Source organism: Quercus lobata, chromosome 3 (genome assembly GCF_001633185.2).
Source record: "Quercus lobata isolate SW786 chromosome 3, ValleyOak3.0 Primary Assembly, whole genome shotgun sequence".
Taxonomy (NCBI): Eukaryota; Viridiplantae; Streptophyta; class Magnoliopsida; order Fagales; family Fagaceae; genus Quercus; species Quercus lobata.
Genome location: NC_044906.1, coordinates 70,163,753 through 70,175,813, shown reverse-complemented (window position 1 = coordinate 70,175,813; position 12,061 = coordinate 70,163,753). Strand labels below are relative to the sequence as shown.

The following is a 12,061-nucleotide window of genomic DNA, read 5'->3' as shown; positions in this document are numbered from 1 at the left end:
TATTCGGCATTCCTAATGTTATTATATCCTACACCCTTTAATGGATTCTAGCACAGTAAGAATCAGATGAGCACCGTAAAATTCCAATCAATACTGATAGCTCTTAAGATTTAATTACATCAGACGGTCCTTTCAAGTCAATATGGTGTAATCCAATTCGATTTAGACCACAAAAAATGATAAATAAAAATAAAGATGAATATCCAGTTACTTTAGTCCTTTCAACTTGGCTCCCATTCCTATTATCTGCATTATTGTGTGTATAAATATCCACTCATATCATCGCTTCTTTATCGCTTATAACACTTGCCACCCAATTCTCCATTTACTTCCTCTACTGTAAAGATGTTCAGTATGGGGAAAATGAATCATCAATACCTGCCTTTATTCCTTGCCTCTTTTTTGTCCTTCGTCTCTCTTTCTCAAACTTTCTCTAATACTTCCTCTCAACATCATTGCCTCCCTGACCAAAGTGCTAATTTGCTGCAACTAAGGCAAGAATTTGTTGCAAAGAGAATGTATTCTGATTACTATATTTACTATGGTTCTTATCCAAAGATGAAGTCTTGGAAGGCAGATAGTGATTGTTGTTCCTGGGATGGGGTCACATGCGATACAGAGAATGGTGAGGTGATTGGCTTAGACCTGACCAACAGTCGGCTTAATGGGCCTCTCAACTCTAACAGCACCCTCTTCAGTTTTCGTCACCTTCGGAAACTCAACCTTGCCCTTAACAACTTCACTTTCTCCACAATCCCGTCTGAATTTGGCCAGCTTGTAAGGTTGACGCATCTCAACCTCTCTTTTTCCTTCTTACAAGGCCGAATCCCGACGGAAATTTCATGGCTATCCAATTTGGTTTTGTTAGAAATACTGAATGATTGTATTGTATTTCATAATAAGAGAATATACATCAGAGCCTTATATAGGAGGCGTAAGTGTGCGGTACAAGTAAAGTGTAGTACAAGTACCAGTGTGCTATACAAGTAACCTAATTTGGGCCTAAAGCCCATAACATAATATACATTAACAGCCCCCCTCAAACTCAAGGTGGATGTGAGACCAACTTGAGGTTGTCAACCAAATCACGAGTGCGTCCCTTAGGAAGTGACTTGGTGAAGATATCTGCAAGTTGATCTTTGGAGGAGACGGAGAAAAGCTTAAGAGCACCATGGACAAGATGATAACGGATAAAATGACAATCAATCTCGATGTGTTTAGTCCGTTCATGAAAGACATCATTATGAGCAATATGAATGGCACTCTGGTTGTCACAATAAAGGGGAGTAGCAGAGGAGGTGGACACACCCAAATCCTTAAGGAGCCATCGTAGCCAAAGGAGCTCAGATGTGGTATCAGCAAGAGCACGATATTCTGCTTCAGTACTGGAGCGGGCCACAAAAGTTTGTTTCTTGCTTCGCCAAGAAATCAAAGAAGAACCAAGGAGAAAACAGTAACCTGTAGTAGACCTGCGATCAGTAGGATCTCCTGCCCAATCAGCATCAGAGAATGCACGGAGTACAAGAGGAGACTGAGCTGAGTAGAAAAGGCCATGAAAGAGGGTGCCCTTCAAGTATCGAAGAATGCGCAAAACAGCAGCATAGTGAGTTGATCGTGGAGCAGACAGATACTGGCTCACCTGATGAACAGCATAGGAGATGTCTGGACGAGTAACTGTGAGATAAACTAGGCTGCCAACCAATCGTCTGTAAAGAGAGGGATTAGACAATGGTTTCCCCCCTGAGGGAGTCAGATGCGCATTAAGCTCAACTGGAGTGTCAACAGTCTTGCTATCAGTGAGTCCAGCTCGAGACAAGAGTTCAGAAGCATACTTAGCTTGAGTAAGATAAAGTCCATCAGTAGAATGAGTGATTTCAAGACCCAAGAAGTAGCTGAGATGTCCAAGATCTTTCATCTCAAATTGCTGACTGAGAAAATCCTTGAGTTCTTGAATGCCACTGAGGTCATCACCAGTTATGATTATATCATCCACATATAGGAGAAGTAAAATAGTGCCTTTGTCAGTGCGACGAAGAAATAAGGCAGAATCATAATGACTGGCCATGTAACCCAAATGAGAGATGGTAGAGCTGAATTTGGCAAACCAAGCTCGTGGAGCTTGTTTAAGGCCATAAAGTGCACGTCGAAGGTAACAAACCTTGTTTGAGTCAACAGAGAGACCAGGAGGAGGTTACATATAAACTTCTTCATGTAAATCCCCATTAAGGAATGCATTTTTGACATCCATCTGAAAAAGATCCCATTTACGGGCAGCAGCAACAGCTAAGAGGGCACGGACAGATGAGATACGAGCAACCGGAGCAAAGGTCTCTTCATAATCAATCCCATACTCCTGTGTAAAACCTTTTGCAACAAGACGAGCTTTGTAGCGCTCAATGGACCCATCAGAGCGAGTCTTAATCTTATAGATCCACTTACAACCAACCACAGATTTCCCGGGAGGGAGTGTCACCAAATCCCAAGTATGATTTTTAGATAATGCATCAAGTTCCTCTTTCATTGCAATCTGCCATAAAGGGTCAGTGGAAGCCTCACGATAGGTGTGAGGCTCATGTAGTGTAGCAAGAGCAGTGTAACAATGATAGTCAAGTAAATGTGCAGGAATAGATCTTACTCGAGTTGAGTGACGAGGTGGAATGTCTTGTGCAAGATCTTCAGGCGGAGCAGGAGCAGGGGACCCAAGCTCAGGGTTGGGGTTGGGTAGCTCGTCTTCAACCTGTTCATCTTCCACCTGTTCATTAAAGGGTGAACTAGGAAAGGGATCAGTGATATCTGGTGGTTGGACAGAGAAGTCTACAAGAGAATCAGGAGCAACTACAGGAGGATCAGGAGCAGCTACAGAAGGAATATGTGCCTCATCTGGAAAAAGATCTAAAACAGAGGAGGAAGATAGGGAGGCACGAAAGTGAGAGAGCTCGACAAAGAGGCGATGTTCCCAAAAGACAACATTGCGGGAAACACGAAGACGATGAGAGACAGGGTCATAACACCGATACCCCTTTTGAGTTTCGCCATAGCCAAGAAAACAACAAAGCCTTGACCGAGGCTCAAGTTTGTTATGCTCATGTGGCTGAAGAAGAACGAAACAAGCAGAACCAAAGGAGCGAAGGTGGTGATAGTCTGGAGATGACCCAAAAAGGCGCTCATATGGAGTTTGATTTTGGATAACCGGACTCGGAATGCAATTAATAGCATGAACAGCATGAAGAGCAGCTTCACCCCAAAAAGGAGCAGGAACTTTGGCAGAGAGAAGGAGAGCACGAACAGTGTCAAGAATATGACGAAGTTTCCGTTCGGCTCTACCATTTTGCTGAGAGGTACCTGGACAAGTTAGTTGATGAACAGTGCCATAGGAATGCAAAACAGCTTGGAAAGCATATTGAGTATATTCAAGAGCATTATCAGATCGAAAAATTTTGATGCGTTTGGAAAACTGAGTTTCAACCATTTTTGCAAAATTAGAATATACTTGCAATAATTCAGAACGATGTTTCATATTAAAAATCCAGCTATAGCGAGAGTAATCATCAACAAAGACAACAAAATATCGAGACCCACCAATACTAGAGACAGAGGAAGGCCCCCAAACATCAGAATGAATAAGGTCAAAGATATCAGTTGTTATTGATTCACTAGTATTGAAAGGCAAGGCTGGTTGTTTTCCTAACTGACATGAGACACAATCAAAATTTTCGGTAGACACTGAACCTAACAAACCTCTAGAAGCCAATTGTTGTACCCGAGAGGAAGATGCGTGATCAAGTCGAGCATGCCAAAGTGCAAGGGAAGGAACAGAAGAAACTACGGTAGCTGCAGCAACAGAAACAGGAGCAACAAGTGGAAGACGAAGGTTGTCCACGGGAAACATACGCCCAACTCTGGGACCGGTCCCAAGCTCCTGTCCCGTCCTTGGATCCTGCACAATACACCCAGAATAATCAAAGATAATGCGATAACCCAACTCAGCTAATTGTCCCACAGAAAACAAATTGTAAGAAAGGTCAGGAACATTAAAGACTCCAGGAACCGAGAGGTTAGAGGTCGAAACAGAGCCTATATTATGACCAGACATTGTGGAACCATTTGCTGTGCGAATATTAAGAGGGTGTGGTGCAGGTTTAAGTTCAGAAAATAAGGACGAGTGAGGTGTCATGTGATTGCAACAAGCAGAATCCATAAGCCAAGAGGTAGGAGACATACCAGATAAAGCTGAGAGAGAAGAGGAATAAGATGCATTACCAACCATACGAATGACATTGGCGATGATATTTATAAGGTCATCTCTGGAAATGGTGAAAGTGGATCCAGAAGACTGAGACTTTGCAGAGACGGGAGCCATAGGTTGGACATTCTTAGTGTTAGCAACAGTAGCAGCAGAAATGGAAACAACTGATTTGTTGCGTTGAAAGCACGTCTCAATATTATGGCCAAAACGTTTGCAAAAATTGCAAAAACGTTTGTTGGATTGTCGGCGACGATTGTTGCAAAAGGAAGAAGACTTGTCCTTATTCTTCATTTTGAAGCAAAATATGCAAAAATAGACTGCAAAAACGAAATCTACGCGAAAAACTGGGTAAGCAGCACCTGGACTGCAAAAAGTCAACTCTACAGAAAAGTCAACGGTCAAAGTCAACGGTCAAAGTCAACGCTCGGTCAAAGTCAACGCTCGGTCAACAGTCAGAAGATGACGTCACTGGATGATGTGGCGATGACGTCAGCAGAACAGTGGATGCTGACGCAGCTAGGGCTGACGTGGCAGGCGAGATGACGTCAGCAGACCGTGAAGGCGCGTGAGGGCGCGTGAGGGCGCGTGGGGGAGCGTGGCAGCAAGCAGACGGCGCGTGACAGCGCGTGACGGCGCGTGGATAGCGCGTGCCTGGAAATTTCGGCGCGTGGAGGCGCGTGTGGCGCGTGATCGTTGAAGCAGCAACTTTGAGCGGCGCGTGGGGGCGCGTGCGGTCTCCGATGGCGACGAGGCTTCCACGGATGTGTAGATCGGCGCAAGACGATCTTAGTGGTACCTTCAAAAATGAAATCGGAGCAATATTCGCAGCGGTGATGCAAAGGGCAGTGGTCTGTGTAGTGTGAAACTCCTAAACGACGGCGGCTGCAGGTCCGGAACCCAAGGACGACGGCTGGATGACGTCGGAGGTTCAACGGCGATAGGCTGCAGCGGCAGTTGTGATGGCGGAAGCGTTAGTAAAAGAAAGGAAGTCACACAATGAAGACAAGACTGCTAAGAAAAGGTCAGAGCAGTGGCTCTGATACCATGTTAGAAATACTGAATGATTGTATTGTATTTCATAATAAGAGAATATACATCAGAGCCTTATATAGGAGGCGTAAGTGTGCGGTACAAGTAAAGTGTAGTACAAGTACCAGTGTGCTATACAAGTAACCTAATTTGGGCCTAAAGCCCATAACATAATATACATTAACAGGTTTCACTTGATCTCTCTGTCAATTATTTTAATTACTTTGTTGGTGGTGATTATCATTATAAATTGTTGGTTCTCAGAAGAATTGATCTTGAAGCACTTATCCAGAACATGACATATTTGAGAGAGCTTCATCTAGCCGACGTGAACATTTCATCCTCACTACCTCAATCCCTGGCAAATTTGTCTTCCTTGACTTCTCTTTCTCTGTATGGCTGCATTTTGCACGGTGAATTTACCTCAGATATTTTCCTGTTGCCCAAGATACAGGCCATTGATCTGTCATATAATAGAGAACTCATTGGTTTTCTTCCCAAATTTCGATTTCATAGTTCCCTAAAGATATTGTATCTCCGTGTAACAAATTTTTCTGGGGAATTTCCCAATTCAATGGATAGCCTTGGGTCCTTGAATGTTTTGGATCTTTCCATAACAAATTTATTTGGGGAATTGCCCAATTCAATCAGCAACCTCAAATCCTTGAATTATTTGGATCTTTCCTATACAAAGATTTCCTGTGAATTGCCCAATTCCTTTAGCAACCTTAAGTCCTTGAATTATTTGGATCTTTCTAATACAGATCTTTCAGGGGAATTGCCCAATTTAATTGGCAACCTCAAGTCCTTGAATTACTTGGATCTTGGTTCAAGTAATTTTTCAGGGGCAATTCCCCCTTCTGTTGGAAACCTATCACAGCTTACTGTTCTTTCCCTCTCAAATAACAATTTTCATGGTCAGCTTCCATCTACATTAGGAAACCTTGCAAAACTCACTTATCTAGGACTTGACAAAATCCTTTACATTCAGGAAGTACCATCTTTCCTGAGAAATCTTACACACCTAGAATACTTAAGCCTTTCACAAAACAATTTTGACTGCGGCTTCCCAATTTGGCTAACAAATATTACTAAACTCCACTCGATAGATTTCTCAGAAAATAAGTTAAAAGGCCCAATCCCATCCGAAATAAGTAGACTTCTTAATTTGTCTTACCTTGACTTGTCATATAACTCACTCACAGAGACCATTCCCTTAGTTTTGTTTACAATCCCTTCATTGTCTACACTACATCTAGATCACAATCAGCTTACTGGCCCGCTCAAATTCCAAAATATCTCCTCATCACCATTATTTGACCTGAGATTGAGTGGAAACAAATTGAATGAATTGATTCCAAGGTCAATTGCCAATTTCACTAAGCTACAATGGCTATATCTTTCTTCGATCAACCTAAAGGGCAAGGTGGAGTTAAATATTTTCTTTGAGATTAAAGAGCTTCAAGATCTTGATCTTTCAGGTAACAAAGTATTTGTTTCAAAAGAAAATATCAATTCAACTGTCCCCAAATTCTCATCTTTGTGGTTATCTTCTTGCAATTTGCCTGAATTTCCTACTTTTCTAGAAGCCCAAAATGAATTGCAAACTTTGGACCTTTCCAACAACAACATTGAAGGTAAAATACCTAAATGGTTTTGGAATGTTGGAAAAGAGACATTGGGTTCCTTAAATCTTTCTTTTAACCTTTTAAGTAAATTTGAGCAACCACCTGTAGTTCTTCCATGGAAAAATATGTACCTTTTAGACTTGAGTTCCAACATGTTCCAAGAGTCATTTCCGATTCCCCCATTGTCTACAAATTATTTTTTTGCCTCAGAAAATAATTTTACTGGAAGTATCCCTCCAATGATATGTAAGGTGCATACTCTGGAAGTCCTTGATGTGTCTAATAACCAATTGACTGGTCAGATTCCACAATGTTTGCTGAACTTAAGCAATTATCTTGTAGTATTGGCTATGAGAAATAACTACTTTCAAGGAAACTTGTCTGAAACATTCATAAATGGATGTAGTTTGAGGACACTAGACTTGAATCACAACCAAATAGAGGGGAAGATTCCACGTTCTTTAGTTAAATGTCAAATGCTAGAAGTTCTGAATCTTGGAAATAACAAATTCAATGATGCATTCCCTTTCTGGTTGGAGTCTTTACCCGAGTTAAAGATTCTTGTCTTGCGAGCAAATGGATTCTATGGTCCTATATGGGATCCTTGTAAAAATTTTGGCTTATCCAAGCTGCATGTCATTGACCTCTCTAATAACAATTTCTCTGGCAAGTTACTGTCTGAGTATTTTCAAAACTGGAGTGCAATCCTAGACAAAAACTCTTCACAATCAGGGTATATGGGAGATGACTCCAATTATTACAAAGATTCAATGACTATAGTGAATAAGGGAGTAGAATTGAAATTTGAAAAAATCTTGACCATCTTCACAGCTATTGATCTCTCCAACAATAGGTTTTGTGGAGAAATTCCAAATAGTCTGGGGAACCTCAAGGCATTAATTGTACTCAATTTATCAAGCAATAACTTTATGAGCCATATCCCATCATCGTTGGGAAACCTAGTTGTGCTTGAATCTTTGGATCTTTCTCGAAATAGCCTCTCTGGTGAAATCCCTCAAGAGCTAACAAATCTCATATTTCTGGAGTATTTAAATCTCTCTCAAAATCAACTTAGTGGTCCAATTCCACAAGGTCGGCAATTTTTGACATTTCAAATTTCCTCTTTTGAGGGAAACTTTGGATTGTGTGGTTTTCCGTTGTCAAAGAAATGTGGAAATAATGAGATACCAACTTCTGAAATGAGACATGAATCATCATTGGGAGAAGGATTTTGTTGGAAAGTGGTAGTGATTGGATATGCTTGTGGATTGGTAATTGGATTCCTTACCGGACAAGTTGTCACCTCAAGAAGGACAAATTGGCTAGTGAGAAATTTTGGAGTGAACTTACATAGGTGAAGATTTACACTAGTGAAGGTACTTGCTATAGATTTACAGTGATTGTAATAATTGTATTTAAGTGTGTAATAAGAGAAGCCTAATTTAGTGTAATGAAATAATTATTGTGATTTTTACCATTGTATATAAGTATTCCTAATATATATATATATATATATATTTAAATATAAAAGTATGTCACTAATTCACCATTGCTTAATACAAATCATTAAATCACTTCTAGAAATTAAAAAAAAAAAAAGAAAAAGAAAAAAAAAGAGGCACAAAGGACAATATAGAGTCGTGATTTGTAATGTTTTAATTTACTAGATGTCAAATGGTCTGTAGTGACCCTTTTAGTTAGTTGAAGATTGATAGCCCCAAAAGTTCGATCCCATTTTCATCTTAAAACGGGGGGTATTTTTAAAATTTAAAGAGTGCCTAAAGTCATTTGTCATAATATATTAAATATTCAATCAGTAGTTATAGTGCATAATATTTTTGTAGAAAAAATACATTTGCCAATAATTTATTGATTTACACTTATAAAATTAGTATAATTGTGTGTTTTTCTTAATTTTTAATTTTTGACAAACGAGCATATCCTTTTAGTTAGTTGAAGATTGATAGCCACCAACAATTCAGTCCCATTTTCATATTGAAACAGGGGTATTTTAAAATTTTAACGAGTGCCTAGGGCCCTAGAGTCATTTGTTGAAAAATATTAAATATTCAGTCAGTAGTTGTAGTGCATAATTTTTTTTTTTTAGAAAAAATACATTTGCCAATAATTTATTGATTTACACTTATAAAATTAGTATAATTGTGTGTTTTTCTTGATCTTTTTTTTTTTTTTTTTTTTTTTTTGCAAAACAAGGGTCTGACTATTCCCTTAGGTTTCAAACCTAGGATCTTATTAATATCATAAGATCTTAGGAACCACTAAGCCAACCACTTGATTTTTTTACATGATTTGACTTTATATATATATATATATATATATATATTAAATGTATAAGAATTTCAGTTAATAGTCTTGTTAAGGAAAGTCGTAAAATAAATAAATTACTGAAAATATGCTCATCCAAATGCACTAAACGAGTGTAGTTTGCTAATTTAAGAAGACAAAAGCTCATGAACTTGCTGCCAGGAAGGGCTAATTAGAAGAGAAAAAGGAAAATTAAACTTTGCTGCTGCTATCATGGATGTTGGGGTGGTCTTAACAGTAGCATGCAGGGATTGAAGATGAAAGATTCACTCATGCTTAGAACTAATTTTCTTCATCAGGGAGGGAGATGCATTAAGGGAGAAACCCAAGCTATGAAGCCGGCCTTACATGCTTTATCCAATGCCGCCAATCTAAGGTGTCTAAACCATATATTAGAAGGTAATGCTGTGAATTCCTTAAATCTTTTGAACTACGAAGTCTTCTGAATTGTTGTATCACTAGACTAGATTGGACTACTGTTTCAATAATTGATGATATCTAATCAACTCTAATTAATTTTGTTGAGGATTTATAGCCAATCTCAAAAAATTTATGGCCTAAGATTTGTTGATGTTGTTGGGATATTTCCAATGTAAGAAGAGATCCAATCATTCTTAACTATTAAAAAAAAAAAAACAATAAAACAATTAGTGCTGCTTGGTGCTTACAACTTGGCCCAATAGGCTTTTGAATATAATAGGCTTGGACCTATTCGGCTATTTCCATACCTAGGTTTCTGTTCACTTTTGGATGGCAAAGATGGATAAAGGCTCATTCATTCTGATCAAGAGCATTGCTAGAGATGTAACTCAATTAATATAATCAAAGTAAGGGGGAGATTAATATTTTTTTCCCCTCAACCATAGATCTTTTAGATCTTACGAGAGGATAGATTATATAACCAAAAAAAGAATTTGATCTTAGCGTGGGTATTTGGTTCATATCTTTGACGAGTTTTAAATAATACAATCATTCTCCAATTACGCACAAATATAAACTTTAAATTATGTCAATAACATTTTGCTTCATCCAAGTGTTGTTCAATTTCTTCACCCACGATTGACATTACATCACATTAATCATTTTCGACTTAGCAAAAATGATTAATCATCATTGAGCTTTGATTGGGTATTTTGGTTTTTTTTTTCTTTTCTCTTTTTCCTTGTTTTTTTAGGAGGGTTAAGTTAGAATGTCTCTCTTTGCTTAAATGATTTTCTAATGTAATTTGGCTGTCTCTTTTAAATCACAGCCTAACGTGTGAGCTTGCACCCTCCTAATGCTTCCCACGTCTCTTCCATGGGGGGCAGCCGTGGCGCTACCTTAAGGCCAGGGTGGTCCCATGACCACCCTGACCTGATTTTTATTTATTTATTTTTATTTTTTATATAGTAATTTTAAAAAATTTATTTGTCTACCCTTCAAAAAAAAATTTGGGAACACCCTTAGTTTTTTTTTTAAATTTTTTTTTATGCCAATAAAATTAAATTTTGCTTCATAATTTGTTCTACATTCAGTGGATAAATAATTGCTTGGTTGTGTATATTGAAAGAGATGTAGCTTATAGCATTGATAATGAGACTATCATGCACCGATTTCAAAATATAAAAACTCGTATAAGACAATTGTAAATTTTATGTATTTGCGTGTTTTTTTATTGTTATTGTTGTCAATATATAAATTTCTCTTTTTATTAGATCGTATAATTTATATTTCTTAAGGAACACCTTGAGAAAAATTCTTATAGCCGCCATTGCATGAGGTTGGACCCTCTTTCCCCAAAACTTCATCATAGAAAGTTTTAAGTCAAGAAATCAGACATCAGATTGGGCAAAAGATTTACAAATTTTTTTTTAGAGTTCTTTGTTCTTCAATAATACCTTTGTTTAACACTTTTTATTTTGTTTGAAGTTTCAGATTTGAAGAGCTTCAATTAGATGAGCTTTAGAGCTAGCAAGGTGGGGATATCTGTTGATTGTTTATAGTTTATGCCCAGAAAAGGATGAATAGATAGGAAAGCTTCAATCGTGGTATCAAAATCGAAATAATCTACCAAAAAAGCTTGGATCATATAGCAATATGAAGAGGAAAGATTCAACATGCCTCTCAATAATAGTAATTTTGTTGGTATTTCAGCTTTACTTCTATCTATCTCTGTTATGTTTCGCAAAATTCTTTTACAATCTCTTCATTTGTTGTGTGAAAACACTTCCATTTGCTTTCTTAATAATCTCTAATGTCACTTAGACTCTTTGTGATCAAATTCAATCACAATAAAGGGAAGAGCCTTGTTGTTAAGTGATTGTATTTTAAGTCATGTGCATTGCACAAGTCTAAAACAACTAGTATGAAACGGAATTTAAAACATTGAGTTATGTGAGGGACCGTGAGCTTGGCTTGCCAATTTTTATTCCAACTGGGCCAAACTTACATGAATGAGATATTTACAGAATTATTCATTTTACATGATATAGAATTTTGTTTGTTTGTTTGTTTGTTTGAGAAAAAGGAAAGTGGGTAATAAAAAGAACCTAGCGGTACTTGTCTGTAGCCCCAAATATTACTAATTCTTAAAGTAGCAATTTACTAAATGATTATCGTTGGTTTTTTTTTTTTTTTAATAAATCAGTTAGGATTGTATTAAGCTAACAAATGGGACAAAGAAAAAAAAAGCAAGCAAGAAGCCTAAATCGAACAGACATCACACACCCCTCAGCAGCAGTAGGCACATAGCCATTAGCCAATAGCTAGAGCTACCAGAACCAACAAAGCACACAGCCAAGAACTAAAATTCATCCTAAACATGAGACACAGTCAAGGAATTACCCAACGCCAG

General features: G+C 38.1%; 1 protein-coding gene across 1 annotated transcript; it reads left to right on the top strand.

Moving 5' to 3' along the window:
* The first annotated feature begins 280 nt into the window (after nucleotides 1–280).
* On the top strand, nucleotides 281–8,296 carry LOC115978825 (receptor-like protein 53). Its single transcript, XM_031100704.1, has 2 exons — nucleotides 281–858; nucleotides 5,463–8,296. Exons 1-2 carry the CDS (start codon nucleotides 346–348, stop codon nucleotides 8,259–8,261), a joined length of 3,312 nt encoding a protein of 1,103 aa, XP_030956564.1. The 5' UTR covers nucleotides 281–345; the 3' UTR covers nucleotides 8,262–8,296.
* The last annotated feature ends 3,765 nt before the right edge of the window (nucleotides 8,297–12,061 follow it).